At 35.4% G+C, this 27,027-nt stretch overlaps 1 protein-coding gene across 2 annotated transcripts in view; it reads right to left on the bottom strand.

Annotated features, from left to right (window-relative positions):
- Positions 1-27,027, bottom strand: part of FUT8 (fucosyltransferase 8) — a 207,073-nt gene that overhangs the window by 5,623 nt on the left and 174,423 nt on the right. For both annotated transcript variants that reach the window (XM_081049403.1, XM_081049404.1), the window contains 3 exons: positions 10,076-10,322; positions 6,207-6,383; positions 1,224-1,374 (listed from right to left, as the gene is read on the bottom strand). In XM_081049403.1, coding sequence (XP_080905529.1) covers positions 1,224-1,374; positions 6,207-6,383; positions 10,076-10,322 — 575 coding nt within the window. The remainder of the gene's footprint in view (positions 1-1,223; positions 1,375-6,206; positions 6,384-10,075; positions 10,323-27,027) is intronic.

The raw sequence follows: 27,027 nt of genomic DNA, 5'->3' as shown, positions 1-27,027 counted from the left end.
TCGCCCTAATTAGGGAGAAACATCAGCAGTGTATGCCTTCACGGGAACTTTAAGGCCAAGGAAGTTTTTCCCTTCTGACTAGGACTGCTGCCTATGTGATTCCTGTTCTGTGTAGCTGTCTTTGTGGGTAGTGAGTTGCATTCTTATTCCATATCAAAGAAACTCATATAGGCTTTGCTGGGCTAGGTATCTTTCCAACAATCATATCATCATCCCATTGTGACAATGTGCATTGTCACATAGTGGGCAACAGCCCATTTCTTTATGCTCTCTGAAGTATACTCCCATGAAAACGATGTGATTTTTCTTTCACATTTTCTTTTCTCAATTTCTTCTAAGCTTTTAGGCATATATTATTCTTACATGATTTATATTTCTTGGAAATTATTCTCTAGTTATATGTGAGTATTTTGCTTACTAGATTCTGGACCAGGGTAAGATCTGTATTTTTATCTCCTTTGAAATTCCCTCTGCACCTAGTATAATTCTGAGCAAATAGTTGTTTAACAGATTGTTGAATGAACTAGCTAATAATATGCACATAAATGAAAGCGCAGAATAAAATCCACAACAGATATTGCTCTGCTGATATTCCATTGGGAATATAAGGCTGACTGCACCACTCATAAAAGCACATCTACCAAACCCATAACATGTAATTATCTGCAACAATTAAACTCCAAGAATCATTTTAATACAGTACTGCTTAAATTTAATATACAGTTTCTTGCTTGGTAGAAATGTAATAGGACTTGAAGAGGAATTACATTTACTCTTTCGCATTTTTTATAAAGCAATCAAGTAAGGCAAAATACTGGGCATTTAAGCCTCTCAGTATCAGTGTATCGATGTGTAGAAATGGATGGATCCTGGTAACATATTGGTTGTATGTAAAAATCAGAAAGCATTAAGTAAGCTTAATTACTTGCTGTTTGTTTCTGTTAAATGCTGTGAATAAGCCAAGTACTTCAAACAACTCCAGTAGTTGGCTTCAGTGGAGATGTATTCAACCATCATTTGCAAACAACTAAATATTCAGTGCTCTTAAATAGCTATTTTGGGGGGAATCTTCTCATACTTTTACTAAAGGGATTATTCCCAAATATTAGGAAGATTGTACCTGAGTCACAACATTAAAAAACAAAAACAAAAAAACAAGAACTTCCAGACCCCAATATAACCAAAAAGTATTGGCCACTTGAAAATACCCCATTGTCACTTACCTGGGATGAAAAAGTACACACTAAGAAGTCTGCCTGGGACAGAAAGTGTATATCCAGAATCACACCCCGAAGTGAATTTTCTGTGTATCGATTGTGTAGTCCAGCTGACCAAGAGATAGAATTATCACTAATAAATTCATAACTGGGGTACCTGAAAAAAGAAATTTACACATAGTCACTGAAATCACAGTACTCTATTAGTACTCTATCCTATGAGTAGGAGGCAGACCGGCTCCTGTCACTAAGAGCCCCTCTCTTCTACCAGTAAAGAGAGCTTTAAAATTATGGCATTCAACAGAACAGACAACGAAGCATCTCTGAATCCATCCGTGGGGCATAAACCATTCTGGAGTACCTTGTATGTTATGTTATTGGCATGCCATGCAAAATACATAGATGTATCAAAATGTCCCTTCTCAATTCATGAGAGAGTTGAAAATAGAAGTCTCCCTATTTTCTTTGTAATGAGTAACTTTTTTTTATTAGTTTCAAGTGTACAAAACAATGTAATGAGTAATTTCTAAGAGGTCAAGCTGTTTTCATTTGGTCACTGAGCTTTTCCTTTGGAACATAAATGTCATAATTAAATGTCATTTAAATAATTAATGCAGAATTTGCAATAATTCAGACTTGTCTTCCCTAACCACCATCCTTGAAGCACCGTCTTAACCAGTAATGGTAATGGAAAACCATTTTGATACTTTTCTGAGAGCAAATTCCTTTAAGATGTCCACCAAGTAACTTTTTGGTAGTCTCAAGATAGGATGTTTAAAAATATTAAATCAGGATGTCTTTAAAAAGTCCACCCTATATTCAAATGATTGTATTCTGAAATAGCGGTTTAATTATACTCTAGTATAGAATGAACAAAGTTTTTCAGTGCATGAGGTAGATCTTCAGAGTTAAGTTAAAAACTTTGGAAAGTTACATGAAAATGGGATAATAATTGTACTTACTTTATAAAATTTTGTAAGAATTAAATACATTAAGCAACGTAAAGTGCTCAGAAGAATGTTACTTACATGTAGTAAATGCTCAATAAATATTGGTTGTTGTTTTTAGACATTTTTTTTCCCCCAGACATCCATCTGGTTTTATTCCTTACTTCCTTTGGAACTCGGCTCAAATATAGCCTTATTAATGAGACCTTTGGCAATTCCTATCCCTTTTACCGCTGAATTTTTCTGCATGGCTTTTATTATCTATCATTTGACATAATCTATATTTACTGCTTATTTACTGCATGCATCCCCCACCCCCATCATCCCTAACTAAAGAGAGGCACTTCATATGCTTTGTTCACTCTATTATTCTCAGCACCTCAAAGAGAATCTGGGATATAACAGAGGATCAATAAATATTTGTTGAAAGAATAGTAGTTCCTATTTATAAACCAGAAACATTAGGAGTCAGGTTATATGTCTGTCTCCTACACAGCATTCCCCCCAAATTGGGGCTATATCTTTTTTTTCCTTTGCTTCACAGCATCTAGCATTCCACACACTGCTATGGGAATAAATACATGAACAAGTGAGTGGTACCTATGTCTGGGGCTTTTTCCTAATCCCCTAACAGCTGCTTCAGATTTCTCTTCATTTCACAGTCACCACGGAGCTTTCTCTCATTGCCTCTAATAATGACTGTGAAGGCAAAGTCTCTGAGCACTATTTCAGACTGGTATTCAGTGTTCAGATCTATTTGGCCTCATTATTTTTGACATTTTGCCCTCCTCAGCTCCGAATGAGGGAGATGAAGGAAACATCACATTTGTTCTAAAAAGAAAGCAACCAGAAAGATTTTTAATGTGATTCCTGCAAAGCTGCATACAGAGGCATGGGGTAGAGATAGCAATAAATAAATACGAAAAGACTTGAGGGTGAAGGAGAGGGGGAATTGCTAACACATACCAGTACAGGTTTTATCCTTGACAAAGACTGACTTTGTCAGCATGGCTTGGGAGCTTCAGTGAAACAAAAAAAAGAGTGATCCTTCTACTGAGAAGTGACACTTAACGTCAATACCTTTCTGAACTTAAACTTCTGAACTTGACTCCCTGGAACCACACCAAAAGGGTTCCCTCCCAGGGAACCATACCTAAGTTCCTCAGGCCTTCTCTCTATAAGCAAAAAACCACTTGATGAAAGATGCTGGGCGGGAAAAACAAGCAGAAACAAAGTGAATAAGGGGAGAGGGAGATTTTGCATCTCCAATAATGAGCATGGAATTTTCTGTACAAACGTGCTTCTTTGTCTTTTGCCCACAAGTATGTCAGCAGAGGAATTTTTCCACTGTGAAGTTGCAGAGATTAGTAAGGATAAAAAATATTTTTTTCTTCTTCCACCTTATAAAAACTTATTTTTTATATCACCCACAAAGGACTAACTTGAAGTTATAAACTAACATCAAAATTTTTTTTTCTGAAGTCCTTCTTCAGACTGAGGGAGTATCTCCTCTTCATGACTCAGAAAATTAAAATTAAAGGATTTTCAAAGAGGAAAAATATGCATAAAATGCTATACATTTATTATCGAATATGGGGGAAACTGCTGCCTGGAATACCATGGGGAGAAGAATTACTAACTGCTGACCACAAAAAGGAAATTCAAGTTTTCAGTATTCCTATAATCCAAGTACTCTAACTGTACTACCAGGGTTGCTTGGTGTAAAATTATATTAATAATGCTGTGTCATGGATCAAAGCTGATTGATCCATAACACAGTATTATAATTTTACACCAAGCAACGCTTCTAGTACAGTGAAACTTATATACCTTTATCTAAATACTTCCAAGTTGAGAAATCTAGCTTAAGAAAATAATGTTGATAATTTTAGGCATACATCATTACATTTTTTATAAGAGTAGAAATAACCTAACTATCCAATATTAAAAGAATGATCAAATAAGCAATGGCATATCCATGTAGTGGATATACAGTCATTAAAAAAGATGTTTAAAATGATTTTTTTAGTGACTCGGGAAAACAGATCTATTGCTCTATTAAGCAAAAAAGAGCTCAAATTATACAGAATATGATCAACTACTAAAATGTGTAACTATATAAACGACTGAAGGTAATGTGTCAAAATTTAAACAGGTGTTGCCGCCACTGAGTAATAGGATTTGGGGTAATATTTTTTTCCTTGCTTTATACTTACCAACTTCCATATTTTCTAATGAGCATGAATTATTTTGCTAATCAAGAAAAAAGAAAAAAAGGAAAAAGGCTTGTAATGCATTCAAGAACAAATAAGAATAGATAAAATTAATATTTTAATATTTTTTTTGACCAAGCTACAAATTCAGTTTGGTATTTTAAAGTGAAGAAGCATGGTGAACAATTTTCACTTTGTTCCTCTCTAAGAAGTGTGGATATTAACCTGGAAAAATACTTGTGAAAATTTCATATTGTGTTTTATGCCCAAATGTTCATTTAATCCCTAACTTTTATAAAAGAATTGTAATTACATAATTTGGCTTGTACTTTGCTGATGAATTTCTCAGTCCTTTGTTTATAAGTGTGTGTGTGTGTGTGTGTGTGTGTTTGTGTGTGTATGCACTCCATAGAAAGAGTTAAGAAAAAAAGCAATTTATATCAGGTTAATGTCAATTCTTAGGAGGTAGAAATACAATTTAATTATCCAATGAGTTGGATAAATACCTGCATTATAGGTCTCATTCTACATTTGATTTTCTTCCCAACCCCTATTTGTGACATAAAAAAGGGACCAAGAAATAAATTAATTAAGTAGTCAAATAGTTTAAATGATTAACTGCTAATAAAATACTTTCATAAACTGATGGGATTGAAATAATTCAGTATTTACTAGCACTAGTTACTAGCACTAGTTACTAGCGCTAGGTACTCTGTCTGATGTGTATAAACTCGTGAGGGAGACAGAAGTAAGCAAGTGCTAAACACTAATAGGGATGTACAGAGGAGGGACACAGTCAAGCATTCAGGGATGATTTCTGGAATAGATGACATCTGAGCAGAGCTAAGACTACAGTATTCTTCTCACTCATTCCCTACTTTCACATATATTTAACACATCCTTTATTTATTGACAGTAACTAAAGGCCAAATCTAGGTTCATGCAGATCCTATGAAAAATTCCCAATCGTTACGTGTTTTCCTAACACCCAATGTTAACTCTATAGTAGCACTACTCACACTACAGAATTACTGTCTGTTTCCCCAATAAATTGGAAATTCCTTGAGAGCAGAGAGTGTCTTGCTTATCATGGAATTCCTAGCACCTAGTACAGTGCTAGAAATATAAGAAGGCTCAATAAATGAGGGTTACTGCTCAATACATACTAATAGTCCTATTCCTGCACTTACAGAACTCATTTTTGATTATTTACTTTTCTTTAACATAACCTCCAAATTCCAGACATTTTTATAAGATGAAAACTCATACTTTCCATATGTTTTCAGTTGCCCATAACTGTTAGTGAAGTTAGTGAGAACAAAAGGACAAGCACCCAGTGAGTTTCATCGCTAACAGTCCTGTATAGTTGGTTAGTGTTATGGACTGAATGTTTGTGTCCCCCCAGAATTCATGTTTAAGCCCTAACCCCCAATGTGATATTTGGAGATGGCGCCTTTGGGAGGAAACTAGGCTTAAATAAAGGCATGAGAGTGGGACCCTCATAATGGAATCAGTGCCTTTTACAAGAAGAGACACCAGAAAGCTTGCTCTGTTTTCTAAGCATACAAAGAGGTTATGTGAGTACATAGTGAGATGGCAGTTGCCTACAAACCAAGAAAAGAGGCTCCAGAATGAAATTTACTTCTTGCCGGCACCTCACATATGCTTTGATCATATTAACAAGTTATACAAATAAACAGTTGTTTGAATGATAAAAACCCCAATAGTCAGTAATAATATTACAAAAAGAATCATAAGTACACATGAGAATTAAGGATTCCTTTCAACTGAAGAGTCCCACTCTAGAATTACTCGTTTATCTAACTTACTTTGTTTTTGCCTCCTTTAATAAAGAAGGGTCATCTGTGGCCAAATACACTCTCTTTTTATCCACTTGCATCCTGCGAGCAAGAAGCTGAAAATGTTCTTCAACATGTACCATGTACTCCTCGATGGGATGGAAGGCTGCTTCTGTCCCCACTTTGTCTGTACGTCTGACGTGGACTCTGGGTAGTGGTGGGGGAGTAAAGAGAGAAAGTCAGATTCTGCTGATAATGTTCCCATATGCTGCATGCTCTATTCATAGTAGTCTTACGGACATTTAAAAGCAATTTTTCTTTCATTTTCACCATTTAAAAAATGAAACAAATATATATTTTTTTAGAATTCAAACACATATATTCTCAATATATTTAGAATTAAATTAATAAGGGGGAATTAAAAAATAAGTAAAGCCTTGAAGAATGCTTTCTCATAAAGTAATTGGTGTATCAGGAATAAGTGGCAGATTTCAGTTAGGCTCCATACTGGGCAGCAAAATACCAACCAGCGTTCCAGGAAAAACGGTGTATTTTTGACAACAAATGATACCGAGATTCACAGTTGTCATTATAGAATATTAAGCACATTGTAATGTTTTGATGCCAAGTTTTCTTTTTCTTCATTTTACCCTGTATAGCAACTGTAACTGCCAACTTGAGGAATTAAAAGTTGCCCCAGGAAAACACAGACCGACATGGATTCTTCAATCAAAGCAGGATTCAATCAAAGCAGGCAAAGCTTTTAAGGGTTTTTACTATTTATAAGTTCATGGAGCCATTCCAGCCCTTTTGTATGCATAATGAATTTCATCTCTCTCGTTTTCACTCTATTAAACACAAGCAGATGCTGATCTCATCTGTCCTATTTAAGAAAAACTTCAAAATTGTAAAACTGGGGACAGACGTTCACATTGTCCTGCACTGAATAAGACACTAACTTCCACAATATTCTCCTCCCATCTTAGAGCTTTCAAAGTAATTTTAACAAAAATAAGAAAAACAGTAATCATAGTTTGTTTTCATACATTAAAATTCTCCTTAAATTTGCCCTTTCTATATTCCCCCATCTCCCCAAATTACTAAACCACTATTCATATGTCAGAAAAGGAAAAAGGTAAATTTGTTTCCCTTTAGGTCAATAAAAGGTCCGCTTTTTATTATGAATCTGGAGTGAGGGTTTGATTTCACTGGAGTTACTCAGATATCTTCATGGCTAGTCTTTTCTTTGCATGCCAGACGATAGCGCAGATGTGAATATTATTATGTGAACATTTCTATCATCTTTTCCTTCTCAGATCCTTTTTAATCACGCTTCTCTTAGGAAGTTGGAATTGTTCACTGTGCTTCACAGAGATGAGGAAGGACAAAAATACAATTCTACTGAATTTCAATGAAAATTTTCATGAGAAGAAATACTATTTGATACTCTGATTTCACCATGGACTTTCTTTAGCCCTAACATTTGGAACAGGGGTCAGTAACTTCTATACATATGAAGACTGAGACACAAGGGAAGAAGTGGGGTGGGAGCTATGAAAACAAAAATAAAAACAAAGGAGAGCTGTAATAATAGAACAATAAAAGGAAGAAGAGCATTTGAGACAGTGGTAAAGTACTGCTAAGCAATTTTCTCAATTCTACAAGTACTCCTGAAATTAGGCTTGGATCAATAATTTGACAGACGACCTTAATGAAATCTCTACGGAAGAATCAGAATATTAGACCTGTGAAGGATATTAGAAGTCATTTCATTTAATGTAACTCTTTCATCTGACACTTAAAGAAACTGATGCTTCTGAAGACATGTCAGTGAACAAAAAGACAACATAAGACAAAGGGAGACTGGTTTCTCTTATATACATTTCAACCCAGTCTTCACAAAAGTAAGTTATTTGTGTACCCCACTGATTTTCACTATTCGATATCGAGGCCTTTTGGGGCAGGGAATCTGATTTTATTTATTCCCCATTGCACCAAACACAATGAATGAATGAATGAATAAATGAACGAATGAATGAATGATGGGTGTACACAAAAGTCTAATTATTTAGCATTATGTTAGTAAACCTTAAATAGCATCTAATCTAGGTTTTTTGTTTGTTTGTTTGTTAAATTTTAAACAAATGAGGAAAGGGTGGTGATTAATGAAGTCCCAGAATGATAAAATCACATAACTTGTTAGTGGTGAAAGCGAGACGGGACACTCAGATTCCTGAATCCCAGTGCACCCCTCTTTCGTTACAGCACACTGCCGAATGTGCAAATAACTTAGTTGTCTGTGCTACTTCATTCTTCTATATTTAGTCAATTTTCAATATGGTGGATGGATGGTTGATGGAAAATTAATAAGGGTTGCTTTCTTAAGGGTATGTAAGGGTATGAAAAACTACAGGAAATCCAAACAAAATTAAGAAGGTTCTGGAACTTTGGGGAGAGATATTTTCCCTTTAATTTCCTCAACTGTAAAATAATTATCTCTGTCCATTTCAAAGGACTGTGTTACAAGATTGATGAGATAATGTAGTTAGAGGTATTTTGGTAAGAACTACTATACTGCTATCTTTCTCCATCTTTCAAGATCCTGTTCAAACACTGCAGCTATGAAGTCTTTTCTAATCCAGATGGAAATATATTTCCCCTTCCTTGCCCTTTCATAATACTTTTTATACTTCTCTCAGAGTATTTGTCACATCCTACCCACACAATGTTAGTTGTGTAAGTCTCTTAACCCACACACCGTAATGAGCCACAAGGAGACATTTAAAAAAATTAATCTCTGTCCCCTACACTAGCATGTATTCAATAAATGTCCTGCAAATAAGTGAATGAATCAACACATGTATCAATATTAATTAATAGCTGACTTTATCACAAACAACATAAGCTACAGAATGCCATAGTCTAGCTTACAAATCTATTTTCAGGAATTATTTAGGCATCAATCGCTCTGAAAGGTGATAATATTTTACAGTACATTTTCCCCACAGAACTGAAATCCTTTTTAAATCCTTATATTATCATATCATCACTTTTAGGGCACATATTACTTACCCTATTTTATAGATGGAAAAATCAAAGCCCAAAACTACTATAAAGTAAGCTGGCTCAGCATTAGGGAAAAGCCAGGAATATTACCCAGTCTCTTAAACTCTCAATGCAATATTCTTTCCATTAGGCAAAGAACATTTCCCATGGTGTGAAACCTAGCATCAGGACCCAGGAAAACTCCTCTTCCATAGCCTTTTACATATGCGTACAGGAGCACGTGCTTGTGAGCAAATATAAATATACTCTTTTGGGTTTTTCTTGCTCCCAGGATTTCCTGATATATCTCCCTTAACATAAACACGAGACTGAATACATATGTACATTGTAACTCCCAAGTGGGCCGAAAAATCATTTTAAATAATAATTTTAACATTATCTTATAGTACAAATGATATCCTTATGCTCAAAATAACTTCTAGGACAGAAAAAAAATAGAACATCGAAAAGCAAAATAATGACTAATGGCAATTAATGAAGCCTAAGAATAAGGTGCAATTGAAAAGCTATAAATGTGATAGCTTCATCTCATTGCCCTGTTTGGGTAAGACAGGAGTCATGTACAATATCCAGAATACTCCCTTTCCTCATTTCCTCGTTTCCCCAGGAAAGATAGCTAATTTCAGAAATATGGGCTTAAGATATTTGTTGAATGTATAAATAAAATAAGTGAACAAAGGAAGAAAGGTCTCCCTGTGACCTAAAGTGAACTCTGGAACCTGTTTTTGGGTGAAGCTATGAAAATTACACGGTAAAGTTCAAAATACTTTGTAAAGGCATATATGATCCCTGCTACTACATAGCACTTTATGAGGAACAAATCAGATTCTTACCCAATAACTGGATGTTTGAAGCCAAGCTTCTTGGTGGCCTCTTCTATCTCCTTTTCCAGCCAGGGTTGTGGACGAATCAAGTATTTGACGAACTGAGAGACCCACCACACTGCAGGATCACCATGCACTCGAACAAGACGGTCTGCAAGGTCTTCCGGTACAGCCAGCGGTAAATAAGGGGGACGAGGATGAAGGCTGTCTACAATGGGCAGCTCGACCACCTGAACATTTTTGTCTTTTATTTCACCTAAGAGAATACCCAAATATCATCATCAGCACACTGTATTCCTCATACAACCACCATTTAACAAGAACTCACTCTGGGTGCATCACCTTCATAGAAACTTCTAATGAAGTATTATAATTTTCACTTTACACAGGCAGTTAAGTAACTTGCTCAAGGGGTTAGTGCAAAAGTGACAGAGCTGAATCTCACGTTCAGGTTGGTGTGCCTCTCAAGTCCATAGTCTTCTTTTCGTACCCCAGATAAAGGTGGTATCCAGCACTCAAAGTATCTAATCAGAGAATAACCATGTTGCCAGTGGACAAAGCCAGCTAGGCAAAATTCTGGTTTTTGTAATTGTTTTTTTTTTTTTTAATTAGACAGAATGTTCTCTAAACTTCCAGCTTGTCATTATAGCAAACGGTCCTTGCATTAGTTTCATGACAGAGCAAATGACTCTAGAGATACCTAGAGATTACAATTATAAGAGAAGACTCTGTATGTTTTGAAGAAAAAAATTAGGTAATTCTAAAGTCTTTTTTTTCTTGGCCAAAGTAGACCTATTATGTTCTCAATTATGATAATAATAGAATCTGTGTTTACCTGGATAATACTTTAAAATTAGAACAGAGATTAGATGCTAATTTTTGTAGATGATGATTAGTTTCAGAATCCAGCTACTACATATCATTAGTGTTACGAATATATCATCAATGTTCGTGTTTCCCCGAAAATAAGACCCAGCCGGACCATCATCTCTAATGTGTCTTTTGGCGCAAAAATTAATATAAGACCTGGATTATATTATATTACATAAAACCTGGTATATTATATTACATTATATTTATTATACATATTATATTATATTACATTATACATTATACATATAATGTATATATTATACATATAATATGATACATTTATATTATATTATATTATATTATATTATATTATATTATATTATATTACATTACATTTATTATATTATAGACCAGGTCGTATATTAATTTTTGCTCCAAAAGACCTATTAGAGCTGCTAGTCTGGCTAGGTCTTATTTTCCGGGAAACACAGTATTAATTCTATAATGCACTAAGAACAAACCAAAATGTGATAGCCAGCATCCCTAAAGTTTACTTTCCATATTAAAGACCATGTAACAATAACTAGAAGACACAAAGATACCCGGCAGAGATTTCACAAATATAAAATGTGCAGAATTAAATTTTCAATAACTGAAAATATTAACCTGAACATACAAAATAACTCCGGTAAAGGTGTTGTCATTGTGTGTAATAAATTAGAATCACAGTTAGTCAATGGACCATTAAAGAACGTACTTGTAGAGAATAAACCTACAATACATTTAAAATGTATTCACCAGAATGAAACACAATCCTCAAATTCTGTTTTTCTGCATATATGCAAAATGTTTTAAAATAAATTACATGATCTGGGAATATAATCACTCAAACCAAATGCATAGTTATTAGAAAGTCAGTTGGTATAACTAAGAATTAAAAACGTCTGGTTAATATTCTTTTTCTCTGATATGTAAAACTCATTTCAGGATTCTTAGAACAAAGCCCTTGAAACATGACATTTGCTGCATGAATAAATAGGAATTAAAAAACTTACCACCAGTACTGCAGTTCATCTAGGGTGCCAGTTAAGAAAGAGCTGGGCAACTTTATCAGATGAAAAACTGTAATTAAGAGTGTTTGGAAAAAAGGGAACTGCATTTTAAATTAAACTCTAATAGTCTCCCTAAGGCCAGGAAAATTGGGTGCTTTCCCTGATGTGGATGATAAGAGACATATTACATGAATTAAAGAGAAAACAAGGAAGGGAGAAAGGTAGTTCTTTTCTATAAAAAACAGAGAGAAATAAAGGAAGACCCTACCCTCTCATATATGACCATAAACAAAAGCAAAATTAGTAGGGCTACCTTCCTTTTGTGATTCCTTCCTAACAAGGTTATTCTAAATGTTCCGTGTAACTAGCTCCAAACTGTACTTACACGAAAGTATTACCCTCTGATTGCCCCACGGCATCTTCTTTAAAGCTAGCCCTATTGACAGCTTTCAAAAACAAAACTAGACCTATACCTACAAGACAGAGAACTCAGTTTATTTTTGTTGATTCTTTGTGATTTATGCACTTGTTCTGATATTAATTGAATACTACTATGTGCCAAATACTGTTTTTAGGCATAGTACATAGTGATGACATGGTTCTTGTCCTCCAAAATTTCCCGCTCAAAAACCTTACCCAGAACTAGACTGTTTCCAGTGAAAGAAAAATAAAATATCATCACCAACAAATATGCTACCAAAAAATTATCAATGTTACAGTGCCTAGTAAAATATGAAGAGTATCTATATTTGTAAATGGGAAAAAATTGGCATAGAATAAAAGGTTAACTTCCTTAATAATGACTTATTTCAAAATGAAAGAAAATAACATAGTACATGCTATGTTAAGTCCCTTCTTTTACTTAGTTTGCCACGTAACATCTTTTATTCTATTAGAATACACATTCAAAACAATTTAAATCTGGAATAGATCCTAGAGATAATCTTATTCAGTGTTTCTAAAACTTTAGTCATTTACATACCACCTTTATAACTTTTACCGCATCCATCTGCACTATTTAATGTTTTAAAATTTCACTTTTCAAAACTTAAATGAATTTATTTTATAGATGGTAGCTATAAATATAACTTCACTGAAAACAAAACCATGTTATTAAATTCTAGTATATAGATACTGTTGCTTATTAAAGGGCTCTGAGCTCAAGCCAGCTTGCTGTTAAAAAGGAGATTATTAGTGAGGTTTTAACAGGTGATAATTGCTTTTCCCCTTACATCTATGAGTTTGAAACGAAATGAGACACAGAAAGAGGAAAAAAATGACAACCTAAATATCAGCTTGATTACTAATAAGGATGAATTGTAGAATAGGGATTTTTGGGGGGGTTTTTGGCCTCCTAATAGTTCCCATCCAGTCCTAAGTGGAGTCTGTCAGCCCAGGCCTACTACAAGGTAAAGGAGGAGACACATGTACTCTGAGAATGGGCCACACCATGGAGAAGCTAGGAAGACCTGTGCCTTACGTGTTTGGTTCCTCCTCCCAGACTCACCAATCGTATAACACCCTCCTTTCCTTGCAAGTGGAAGAGAAATGAGGTAGACAGAAACAGCAAAAAACCCCTTCTGTACTTTCCCTTTCTAAGGAATGTAATTTATTTCCTTTGTATGGAAACTCTTGAGGAACGAAGGAGTCACAGTACCCACCCCTGCCCACCTCCACCCTCACCCCCAAACAATTACCCCATATTAAAGAACTATTAAAGATATCTTGGTATCAAATAGAGACTTTATTTTTGGCATAATCAGAAAGACTGAAAAAGAAATAACTTTCTCAACTATGTGTGATTCAATGTTTGTTTTAATGTTTTATCAGGAAACTGCCTGAAATTATCTCATATGTCACCTAGAATCATCTCTAGTAATCTGTTGTAAATTTCAGTTTGGGAAACACAGATTTAAACTCCCTCATTTTACAGAGGAAACAAACTAAGAGAGGTTAAGTGAACTTCTTAAAGATAATACAGCTAATAAAATGGCTAGGATCAGACTCTAGTGTTTACTCCATGTGTACTCAATATATATATATTTAAATCATGTAAGTATGGCCCTTTTGATCTATCAGGGTTTCCTGCCACTCTATTAAGACTTTAGTGTTGGGGGGCAAAAAATAAATAAATAAATAAATAAAAGTACTGCATCAACCTTCCATCAAGAGAATAAGTCATACATAAGTCAACACTAGCCATTTGAAAAGAAAGTAGCCTGGGCATTACACAACTGACTGCCCAGTTCAACTGGAATTGATATGATCATTACTGATTATTTCAGGGACTCATTTTTAAGACTACCTCCTCTTGTTGTTAATTCTGTTTTATAAGGTCATTCTCTTTGCTAAGGGTAGATAAGACTCAAAAGGCTTGTTAGTGCTCTATTCCAGGAGCATATTTTGTGCTCTTTGAAATGGAGGATCTCCACAGTTGCATGCGAGTACCTCCAGAGAAGCCCTCCTCCTTACTAGTCAATTCATTACAGCCCCATTTAAAAGCATTACTCTGTCATCATTCCCTGTGAGTAAGACAGAGAAGAGACACTAGCCCTGGAGCTAGTCAATTAGTTAGTCTTCAGTAGACTCAAGAGAAAGGACTTGGGAAGCTTAACATCCACCATGAATGAATAGGTTCCACTATAATGAAAAATGTCTCAAGGGTGGAAAAGATTGTGGGTCCCAGTCCACAGATTTCTTCTGCATTTACTGTCTTGTTTCTTCGGTTGCTACTAAGCACTTTAGTTGCTATCACTCTGATTTGTGAAAGAAGCAAAAACTCAAGAGGGGGAACTCTCCTGAAGACAGAACCCAGAGCTCAGAATGGTCAAGGAAAAGAGGTATGGAACAGGGTTGCCAGTTGAGAAAAATCTCCAGAAGGACAAAATTATCTGGAACTTAAATTTCCCTTGGGGGATGAGGGGATGATGAGTAACTTTTTGGCACTACCAAATCAGAAAAGCTGTCTGCTTTCTGAACTCAAGCCTCTTACAGAGGTTTCCCTCAATCCCCCCATAGGGCCAGACATCTCCCAAACAGGTACAGAGGGGTAGAATGAGGTTTTAAATCCCTTTCTAAGAGTTGCCTTGATGGTTGTGGTGCTAGGTGCCATTACGCCCAACAGCCATTCCAAGGACTGTGCCATCTGCTGAGACTCATAGCCCTATTTGAGGCTAGAGCAGGGAGAGACATAAACAAAATATAGCAAGACAAATGCCTATGACTGTAGTGCATAGTGATTATGAGTATGGGGTTTGGAATCACAGTCACAAAAACTGGTGTTCAAATCTTCTCTCTATCACTATCAGTTGTGTTACCCTGAATTTTAAGTTATATTTAACTTCACCACAGTTTCTCCATCTGAAAAATGGCATTGATAATAGCACCTTATGCATCTGTAAAATGGGATTAATAATAGTATCTTGCTCATCGAGTTATTCTAAGGTCGAAATACTGCACAGAGAAAGCTCAGCACGATGTCTGATGCATAATAATTCTTTAAAAAATGTTAGTTCTTTATCCTGGGATCAGTTCTGCTGAACAGTTCTCAAGAAGCTGGCTCTAGTTTGGTCCAAGAAGAGATTATTTGCCAAAATATTGCAGTCTCTGAAAAATGTACCATTTCAGTGAGACAAAGATATGTTCCCAAATATTTTAGATATAAGGAGATATAAGATATACACCCAAAGTAAATCTTATTCATACTGCTCACCATAGGCAATAGAATAATGAGCAGCTTTTATTTTTTTTCCAAAATATTCAACAAATGTCCAAACTGAAGAGCAGCAACTCCAAGCTATCTGAAAGTTCTCACAGAATTATCATCACTAACGTGATGAAAACCCTATTCTAACTGCAAGTACAGAACAACAGTAAGGGGTCTAAACTAGTACGACCTCCTACTCCTATTGCAGCAAACAATTTGTATCCTTAAGTGATATCCACAAAGTCTATCTGGACTTCTGGGATTTACATTTTCTTTAATTCTATGTGGTCAAATATAATGCTGACTAAATTCTCACTAAACTCTCTGAGACTTGTTACAGGAGACAAGAACAAAAATATATCAAGATCAACAGTTAACTATTAATAGCTGTGAAACCTCTAGAGGCATGGGGGAGTTTTCTTGATTTTATGGCCATTAAAAAAAATCACATAAATGTGTGAGGTCTGTTCTTTGGAACTTTAAAAATGATGACATTGATATTATATCCTCATTTAATAAGTGAACTCTGTCTTCATTTAAAATATGGAGGGAAGATACACTATTAAAAAGTGAACATCTGGGAGGCTTTCCTTTTGTTTTTCAACTACTGCGGCTGATTGAGATTTTTTTTGAACTTGAATGAGCAACTGTCGCCTGCCATATGCATTCCATCACTGCTCTACTTAAGCAACAACTCAAAAGACTGTTATTACTGCCAGTTTGAAGCCTTCAACCAATTGAGTGAAAAGTTCTAAATTCAATCATATGAAACAGTGCAGTGTTAGCAACATTCTTAAGAATTAGCATATCACACTACGGGAATGATTGTGTGGCATTCTTATGAGGAGCTTGCTGCTTTTACTAGAAAGAGAAATGCCTTGCGAAAGCAACTAGACTCATGGTTCACTGACCTCAATGATATTCTGACAGACTTAACACTAGAAAGGGACTGAAAGAACGACAAATGGAAAATATGTAGTATCTTAGTGAGTTACACAGACCAGAGTAAGGCAGGCAGGACCATGTCAAAAGAAAAAGACAGAAAAGATTTGCTTTATGACACAGAAGGCTCCCTGAAGTCATTCTTAATGTTTCTGAAACAAATTTAGTCATTTAACTTTTATATACATATATATATTACTTTGCCAGAAAGTTCCATTCGGTCCTCTGACAGCTTGCTCTTAAAGGGGATACTGCCAACAGTTTCTTTGATGATTCAGATTGCATAGGCCCTAGAACTCCATGGCTGGAGGTTGGAGGGACTTTGTTGTTGTTCAATAATTTAGTGCTTTCTCTTAACTAAGAACTTCCTTCCAACGCAAAGGATCCCAAAGAATCCTACAATAGCTTGTCTTATTGGCAAGAAACAAGATAACAGAGAAATGGAAATCAGTGGAAAGACAAGACTTAATTTCATCAAATTTACTAAAGAGACAACCCCCAACCTCTCTTCTCCCATTCTCATGAACAATTACAATCCCACTTTCATATTCCTCTCATTCCTTGTCACATGTAGCGGCTCCTTGAAATAAACAGCCAGGAGGAAAGACCTCAAGGTAATACATGGCCTTTTATTCCTTGAGAATCCCTGAAAGTGGTGACTGATGTGCAGGTGTGCCCTCAGGATCTCACAGGATAGAGCTGCCAGTTGGCATATGCTGAATTCCCTTCTGCTTTGGGGGAATTTTATACCTGACTCTGTGATTGGCACGTAGAGTCAAGAGTGCAAGGTTTCATGTTGGGTTTACAGCTACTTGTAATTTCTCTAGTAAGTTATCCAATTATATTAAATCAGGAAGGCCTAATTTGGATTTTCTGATGATAGGGTAACGGTCAATCCTAAAACACTAAGATACAAGAATTGTAACAAGAAATTCTAGCTATGCTATGAGAGGAACAAAAGACAAGAGCCATGTTGAAAGAAGGAAATAATAACAAAACAGTTAAAACTTTCGTGAGATGTGAGGAAAGAAGACAACTTAATCAAGTGTAGCACCTTGCTAAAGAAAGCACTATACAAAATGCTGATAAAATAGACAAACAAGGGCTGGAACAGCAAATCTCCCTCTTACTGCATGCTGAATCCATCCATAAAGTACTAGCAGCTCAAAGAGTCATCCTTCAGCATTCCCATCTTTAACTCTTTCTGCCATCTCAGACTGCAGAATATGTCTTCTTCACCAGCTTCCTCCTTTTCCACCTTGAAGTATGGCTTTATGTGCAAACCACAGCTCCTAATGTCACTGCTGCTGCCAATCTGGTATAAGTCAGCTGACTCCCCCTTTCTCCTTGTCTGGCTTTTGTTACATCTCTAGAAAGAGAGCTAATACTTTAGGGTGGCATAGCTAAAATACTACAAAGACATTACTCAAAAAAATGGCTACATTTTACCCTTTTTGGTTTAATTGGGGAAAGGGTAGGGGATATCCATAAATGAAGAAAAAGAACTTTGAGGCAAAAGGCACGAAACCTTAACTAATGGAGCATGAAAAAGCTTGAAAAAGCGGGGAGAGGGAGGACACATGTAGCAAACAGAGCAAGGAGGAGATGTCTGAGATGGTGAGAAGCCCTCTTTTGCTTGTTAATGCTTTAAAAAGATAATACATTGTACAGATTTGATGCTTCACACTATGGTTTCCATGCTATTTTTTATTTATGCTTAAAACAGGGACAGCACCACCCCACCCTTTTAGAACCTGGACTAAAATTTTCAAAGAAATACTTCTGTCACTCCCTTGCGATGAAGTTTATCTACTGTTTCTCAACATATGCACCATATTTTTTTAACCTGTAGTCAGTGATCTATCAGTGGGCCACAAAGTCTGACTCTGGTAGATCTCCAAATCAGAGGCCATCATTTTACCACAATCCAGATCATAAAGATTCTGGCAGGGATGAGAACCCAGAGTCTGTTCTTTCCATATGCTTTACTCCTTCTCAATGAACCATGTTATAAGCCACTTTTAAAATAGTTTCTGCACCCACCCCCTCCTGTCCCAACTCCCTATGGGCAACGTTAAGTAAGAGCTAACATTTATCGAGCACCAACTATATGCCAAGTACTACATTAAATGTTTTCCATACATTATCCAATTAATCCACAAAGTCTCTACAAGGCGAATATTCTCTTATTTCCATTTTACAGATGAAGTTAGTAACTTAACTTGTTCAAGGTCATGCAGCTAGCAGTCAGAAACAGGAGTTGAACTCAGACATTCTGATTCCAGAGTCTGAAGTATGTACCTCCATCCCTGCTCTATTAACTTAAAGTCTCAGAAGAAGCCAAAGTCCAGATCTCTATCTACAGTGCTAAATGGTTAAGAATCAATAATACCTTCACAATTTGATTGTAAAGACAGAATGTGAATTACCAACCTATGACAGTATTATTTCCTAATAATTATATAATAAGCTTTCCATGAAGGAGAAATAGCCTACTTCAGGACAAAGAAAGAATCCGGAAGCAAAGTTATCAGAGAGATTTATTAAAGTTGTAAATTACTCTCCCTATTATCTTTTTATATACTTATTTTCAACTATCAAACATTAAAGCAAAAATACTTTGCAATCTGAAATACTTCTGTCCTTAAAAAATATTTCCTCCTTTAATTTCTTTAGTGGTATAGTTAGGAATAAATAAAAATAAATTTCAATTTATTCATGAAGACCTTATAAATTAAAATATCTACTCCTGATTATGTAATCCAAAATTCAGGATATAATAATTGATGGTATCCAAAATGAATCACACAATAATTGCAAGTATTTTATATTTTAAGAAACAAATTTCAACCTTGATTAGTATAATAATTAACTTTATTCGTGTTAGTGGAATGTCTAAAAGATTTTTAAAAATCACAGAAAGGACTTTTAGAGGTGATACAGAGTAATGTTTAAGTGAATTCAATAGATTACTAAACTGAATATACATGAATGGGGATGATCACAGTTGTGCTTCGATATGAATAGTTTAGTCATAAATTGTGCAATTTAACTACGATATTTCAAAAATAAAGAGAAATATTATTACTTAAGAGGATGAAGATCTTCCAAATGAGAGGCTGATTTTCTTCTACCTAAAAAGATGAGAGCCGAGAGGAGGTATGTTTGAAGCCTATAAAATTAAGAAAGATTTAGACAAGGTGTCCAAGAATGTGTTCACCAAATCTGAGAATTAGGGACCTTTCGTTGCCGCTTGAAAGAAGTACTTTAAGAATAAATAAAATAAAGCCTAATTTTACACAACAGGTAGAATTCTTACAGAACTCATTATCCCAAAAGAAGGTAAATGATAGAAATTATATGTTTGGGGGAAAATATGCATGTTTAGACCTTGACATCATGTATGGTAACTATAACTCCCATAAAATGTCACTGAGAACTACTGTTAAATCAGAGTACTGAACTGAATGAATCAGTGATATGACCCAAAAATGCCCTTCTTAGGCTTCAATGCACAAGCAACATATACGACGAGATAATAAGACTATATTACATTTTGTCTCTAAAGGATGCATTTTCTTTGCGTACTAACAAACTATTATTCCTTTTCCTTGCAGTATGAAGATAAGAAGTAGATATAACATATAAACAAGAAAAGAATAAGAGGAGGAAAAACAGAATATTACTTATGCCTGCTGATACTGTTTGCTTGGTTAGAGTAGAATATAAAACTCATAAAATAAAGGATATTGAAGTTCTGAAACTAGTACTACATAGTTAACCAGTGCTACATAGTTATGTTTTTTGTTAGAATAAAATTTGTACATGACTATTTCCTTTCAACAATATTAAACTCCAAAAAATACTTATTGAGAACTGTTTTAGTCAAGGATCACTGGTTGCAAGAAACAGAAAACTAGTCAAATTTGTTCAAGTGAAAAATTACTGAAAGAATACAGGGAATTGCCAAGAAACAAAGAGCAGGAAGTACAACTGTATCTCATAGGACATGGGAAACCTTCAATGCTTATAGTCTCTCTGTGGCCACATGACCTGTGAAGGTCAGCTATACTCTCCTTTCTGCAAACTGACTTCTCTATGGGCTCAGGGTCCATCTTGGAAACATCAGCTTCAGTCTAGAGGATTTTACAACTCAGTCTCACCCTCATGAAAGCTAGTCTCTGTCTTATAATACTAACATTTACTGAGACCATTGGCTAAGTACTGCACTAAACGCTTATAAATATTATTTCTTTTAGTTACCAAAATGACTATAGGGCAAGTACTCTTATAGATGATCAGTGAAGGAATTAGAATCCAAATCCATCAGACTCTAGCTGGATTAGATTACCTCTCAACAGGAAATCTTATTGACACAGCCCAGCCTAAAGGATTAGTTTCCCAGGGTCAGGTAATCAATCACCTTGCCTATACAGCTGGGAATAAGCGCACGCACGTGTGTATGTGTCTTTGCAGGAGGGAAGGACATGACATACACAAGACAGCAAAGGCTGTATTCCCCAAATAGATGCTATTAGGTGTTGTGGGGAGTTGATAACTGGTGTATAGAAAATCTTTGGCTTTCAGAATTTTAAAATTTTAGAATTTTAACTCTCAGAACATAAGGCAATTTTAAGAAACATCCATGTATGTTATCTCTGTCACTGTATTTACCAAGTTGCATTATAATTATGTTTTTGTGTATATTTGTTTCCCCCACAAGTCTGGAATGAGGATGTAAACCTGACCCTAATCACCCTGTTGCCTCAGCAACTACAACTATCCCAGCCACACAGAAATCACAAAATAAGGGTTTAATTGAATGAATGAATTTAATATATAAAATACTGTAATTAACATGGATGCCAGTCTTCTGCAGGAAATAATCACTTAGTAGGTGAGCCCACTTACTCATTCAGCATCACAATCACAATATTATGGATAAATTTTGAGAATATCACCATTTTACTGCTTTAAGATACAACATAGCCACTACTACTCAGGTATCACCTTTATTTAAGAACTTCTTCCAGTCTCGCAGATAAATACCTGGAGAATGGTATATAATTACTTGCTAAGCTACATCTGGTATCGAGGTATAACACCTCGATTCTTCTTGTTGCTTCAAAAAGTACTTCAGAAATATAGTCATTCCGCCTTGGCTCCACCAACCAGTTTTTAACTCTATACTACCTCAAGAGGATATGACAGGAAAGAAGATGATATTCATGCTTTTATTACTTTGTTATGATTTCACTGTACACTTTTCCAGGGACCTGAATCTATTTTCCTGGGCTTAAAGAATTATCTTTGAGAGTGACAAACACTATAGAAGCTATTTTTGTTATTTCTAGTTAAGTTTTACATGATGTACAGAGTCTGATGAAATTGAAAATTAATGCTAAGCACGGTTTAGGCATGTTTGTTTTATTGATAGAACAAAATCTGTCCCTTCATTCAGAATTTTACAGGTTTCACACTGTATATTGATTTTGAAGTAGATAATGAAATTAATTTTTAACAACCTCACTTAGACTATTTCTATATATAACATACACTATAAAATAAACATTATTTAAAACCAACATTTTCTTACCTTATTGCTTTTTATGATCATTGCCATTATTATAATAAAACATACACTGTTTTCATTTTCAGAGAATTTTCACGTATTAGTTCAGTGTATTTGCAACATAGCTCTCTATTCTTCTTTAGGCCTTCCTTCAAGGGAAACTATTTTACCAGAGCCTACAGTACTAAGGTTTTACCAAAGCCTAACCAACCTAAGGGAGAGATATACCCATCTCAGATTCACTAAAAGACATACCTAATCTCAGGACAACAGAATACTTCCCTTTCCCTATCCATACCACCATATCAATAGGGCTACTGAGTAATAGCAAAGGATTACAGCTAAAAGAACTGCCTATTTAGGGCAGCCGGATGGCTCAGTTGGTTGGAGCTCACGCTCTCGACAACAGGGTTGCCAGTTCCATTCCCACATGGGCCAGTGAGCTGCGCCCTCCACAACTAGATTAAAGACAATGAGCTGCCGCTGGGCAGCCAGATGGCTCAGTTGGTTGGAGTGTGGGCTCCCAAACAAGGTTGCTGGTTCAATTCCCAACCATGGGATGGTGAGCCCTGCAACTAAAGATTGAAAACAGAAATTGGATTTGGAGCTGAGCTGCGCCCTGGAGAAACACACTGTTTCCCAATATTCCCCAATTAAAAAAAAAAAAAAGAACTGCCTATTTAAGGAGTCTTCAAGAAAACCTAAAAACAAGGGAGACAAAAACAAAGATACTAGAGGTAAATTTAATATCTGATACCTTGGCTACAGCTAACAGTTAACATAGCCCAACTCCTAGCCAGATAAACATAAAACCTGACACTAAAAGTTCACCTACTTCACTTTTTTTTTTTATCCAATATAGTAAATCCAGCTTTCAACAAAAAAATTACAAGATATGCCAAAAGATGAAACATACAGATTGTAAGTACACAGCAAGCATAAGATCCAGACTCATATATAGCAGAGATTTTGGAATTATCAGACTGGGAATTTAAAGTGACTATGATTAATATGTTAAGGACACTAATGAAAGAAGTGGACAACATGCAAGAAGAGATGAGTAATGTATGCAAAGAGATGAAAACTCTAAGAAAGAATCAAAAGGAAATGCCAGAAATGAAAAACACTATGCTAGAAATGAAAAATGCCTTTGATGGGCTTATCAATAGACTGGATATGACCAAGGAAAGAATCAGTGGATCTGATAAAGGATTTATATCCAAAATATAAAAAGAGTTCTTAAAACTCAACAATAAGAAAATAACCCTATTATAACATGGGAAAAAGATATGGACACCTCACCAAAAAATATATACAGATGGCAAATAAGCATATGATGATCAACGTTACAGATCATCAGTGGTTGCAAATGAAAACAAGATATCACTCCATGCCTATTAGAATGGCTAAAATCTAAAACAGTGACACCACCAAATGCTGAAAGGATGTGGAGCAACAGGAACTCTCATTCATTGCTGATGAGAATGCAAAATGATACAGCTATTCCTATGGACTGAATGTCTGTGTCCTCCCAAAATTTATATGTTGGAGCCCTACGCATGTGATGACATTGAGAGGTAGGGCCTTTGGGAGATAATTAGGTTTAGGTGAGGAAATGAGGGCAGGGCTCCCATGATGAGAATAGAGGAAGAGACACCAGAGCTTCCTCATTCTACCATGTGAGGATACAGCAAGAAGGTGGCTGTATGGGAGCCAGGAAAAGGTCCTCACCAAGAACCAAATTTGCTGACACTCTGATTTTGGACTTCTCAGCCTGCAGAGCTGTGAAAAATAATGTCTGTTGTTTAACCCACACAGTCGATGGTATTTTGTTATGCAGGCCAATCAGACTACGACAGCCACGTTAGAAGGCAGTTTGGCAGTTTCTTACAAAGCTAAACATAGTCTTACCATATAACCCAGCAATCCCTCTCGTGGGTATTTACCCAAATGAATTGAAAACTTATACCTATGCAAAACCTGCACATAAATGTTTATACTAGCTTTATTCATAATTGCTAAAAACTGAAAGCAACCAAGATGTCTCACAATAGGCGAGTAGATAAACAAACTGTGGTCCATCCACACAACATTATTCAGCAATAAAAAGAAATGAGCTGTCAAGCCACAAAAGACATGGAGGAACTATTTTTTAAACAGCAGTCAGTCAGAAAAGACTCCATAATGTAGGATTCAAATTATATGACATTCTGGAAAATGCAAAATTATGAAGACAGATTAAGATTAGTGATTGCCAAAGGTCGGGGGTTAGGGTAGGGGTGAATAGGGGTGAACATTGGATTTTTCAGTGCGGTGAAATTACTCTGTATGATTATATAATGGTAGATACAAGACATTATGCATTTGGCAAAACTGATAGAATTATATAACACAAAGACTGAACCCTAATGTAAACTACTGGTATGAATTTCAGTTAATAATAATGTACCAATATCAGTTCATTGATTGTAACAAATGTACCACACCAATGGTGTGCTATTAATTGGGGGGGAGGGGAAAGGAGGAGAGAGGAGAGATGGAGGAAGTATATGGGAACTCTGCTTTCTAACACATTTTCCTAAACCTAAAACTGCTCTAAGAAATAAAGTCTATTAATTAAAAAAGACTTAAAGAATACACATACACCCACATACTTTTAAGTAGTGTTTTTATTTTGTTATATTTTCTACACTTTCTGGGTTTTTTAGCAATAGGTGCCCATTGCTTTATGTTTAAAAAAATTATTTAAAAATAACTATGACAAATATAATGAACAAATTTGGCATCAACATAATAATATGATCCAGATGAAGTAAAATCCAGAAAAGTGTGCTCTCTGAAAATGTTGTGCAGTTAACATTATCTCTAATCCTTCCTTGTCTTGTCATATATTAATTAAAAATCATGCTACCCCTCCCCTAATTGTTTTCTAGAGAAAATAAATGAGGGGTGCTCTTTAAAACTTTTTTTTAAAAGGTACCTTAGAAACTGCTAAAAATTATTAATATGGCAAAAGATAAGGTGTTTTCTTTGACTGAAGAGGGAGGTAGGGCTGGAAAGGGTTTCAATGAAACCTCTAACCAACCAACAAAGGCTAAACTTATCACAAATTAGAAACACAGAGTTTTCTATTAAATCAAAGGCTTTTTTAGTCCAAGTGTAAGGCTATATGGAGAAACAGTTTAAATTCAATAAAATACAAGTCACAAGTTACCTGATACCGCTCTCCTGGGAAGAAATGTGTTCTATCTGAATGTATTTAATTTCTACTTCAGTGTAGATATTTTCAAGTTCACAATGGTAAGAATTTTCTGGTCAATATTGATATAAAGATTATAATTTGATATAAGTGGAAATGCAGCTTTTTCACAGTCCTCTTTCTTTTATGCCAAACATACATAACATTTGCCCTCTTAAATGTTTCTTTCTCTTTGCTAATTGGTGAGATTTTAAGGCTTAAAAGAAATCAAAATGATACATAATCAAGCCCCTTTCCCTATTTATTGTTTCCAGGCTGCTGTTAGCAAAACAAAAACAACTCTTAAAATTAACAACATTACTACAATATTTATTGAAATGGCTTTGGTGTAATAATATCTCACATCCATTAATAGGCCTCAACTTTTCACTCAAGCCCATCTAAGTAGCTTGATCAGATTCCATTATAATAATGTGTGCTTTCTTTCATTCCAGTATGACACAGCACAGAGATTTATTTCATATTGAACTTTAAAAAAAAAAAAATGGATTCAAAAACAGGTGTCTCAGGCTAGATTTGGAACTGCATAAGTGAGCTTTGTGTTAGGGGATGATAAGAAAACATTTAAAATTTTAATTGAAGAATGCCAGGCACCAGAGGAAATAGCATGCAATTTTTAAAAATGCTAAATGAAGCCAGCTGTCAAAAAGGGCAAGCTCGCTGGTGGTTACAGCTGTTCACCATCATGCAACAAAACACAATAGCTCTCTATTGAGGTGTGTCTCAACCATACAGACCGTAGCCTTCTCACATCATTTCCATATCCTGGGGTTCAGTTACCATAGCATGGGCATGAAACTATTCAAAGTGAAAGAAAAGTGGTTTTTTTGGCTATCTGTTGTTTTAAATTATCTGCAATTATATCTTTTAGTTAATTTAGGAAAGAGTTAACTGCATCATTCTTACTGTTCTATGCAATGGCTACTGAGAAAAAGTGAATTCATCTTATTAGTACTGTTAGGGAAAAATGTGTCCAAATCTCTTTTTTGAATTGAGATGTTGAGTGGCAGGCTGCAAAAAGGTGTTGTCTCACATTCCAATGACAAAAGAGATTGTAAAATGATGACTAAAGAAATACAAAAAACAGTTGGAGCTTTTACTTTCTCCTTATTTCTGGTAGTCACTAACCTAACCATAGAAGGAGGAAGAACAGGAGAGAGAGCAATGGCCTTAAAAATCCACAAACAACCGTCTTTTTCTGCAAGTATCTCTTAACTGTCGTCCCTGATACAAAATAGTATTTGATGAATCTAAACTAAACTAATTAAACATAAAACTGGATAACAACATTTTATGTTCTACTAAAAAGCAATAGCTTTAAAATGCTAGTTTGCCCTCCACAGTAAATAATTCCGTCAATCACTATGGAACAATTTCTTTCCCAGTTATTTTTAAAGAATGGCATGGCTAGATAGAGGGTTCAGGCTATTTTTTAGGCACAGTGCAAAGACTGCATTCCAGTCTTCTCCAAATGATTCTTTTCCCCCTTTTTCCTTTAATCTGCTCAGCATACTCTAAAGACCAAAGTAATTCATTTCAATGAGACAGAACACCAAGGTGGTCTCTAAAAAAAGATATGGCACATGCTTAACTTACAGAAGTGTTTTCTTATACATT

Source organism: Rhinolophus hipposideros (genome assembly GCF_964194185.1).
Source record: "Rhinolophus hipposideros genome assembly, chromosome: 5".
Classification (NCBI taxonomy): domain Eukaryota; kingdom Metazoa; phylum Chordata; class Mammalia; order Chiroptera; family Rhinolophidae; genus Rhinolophus; species Rhinolophus hipposideros.
The sequence above is the reverse complement of the archived record's forward strand: the minus strand, read 5'-3'. Positions and strand labels throughout refer to the sequence as shown.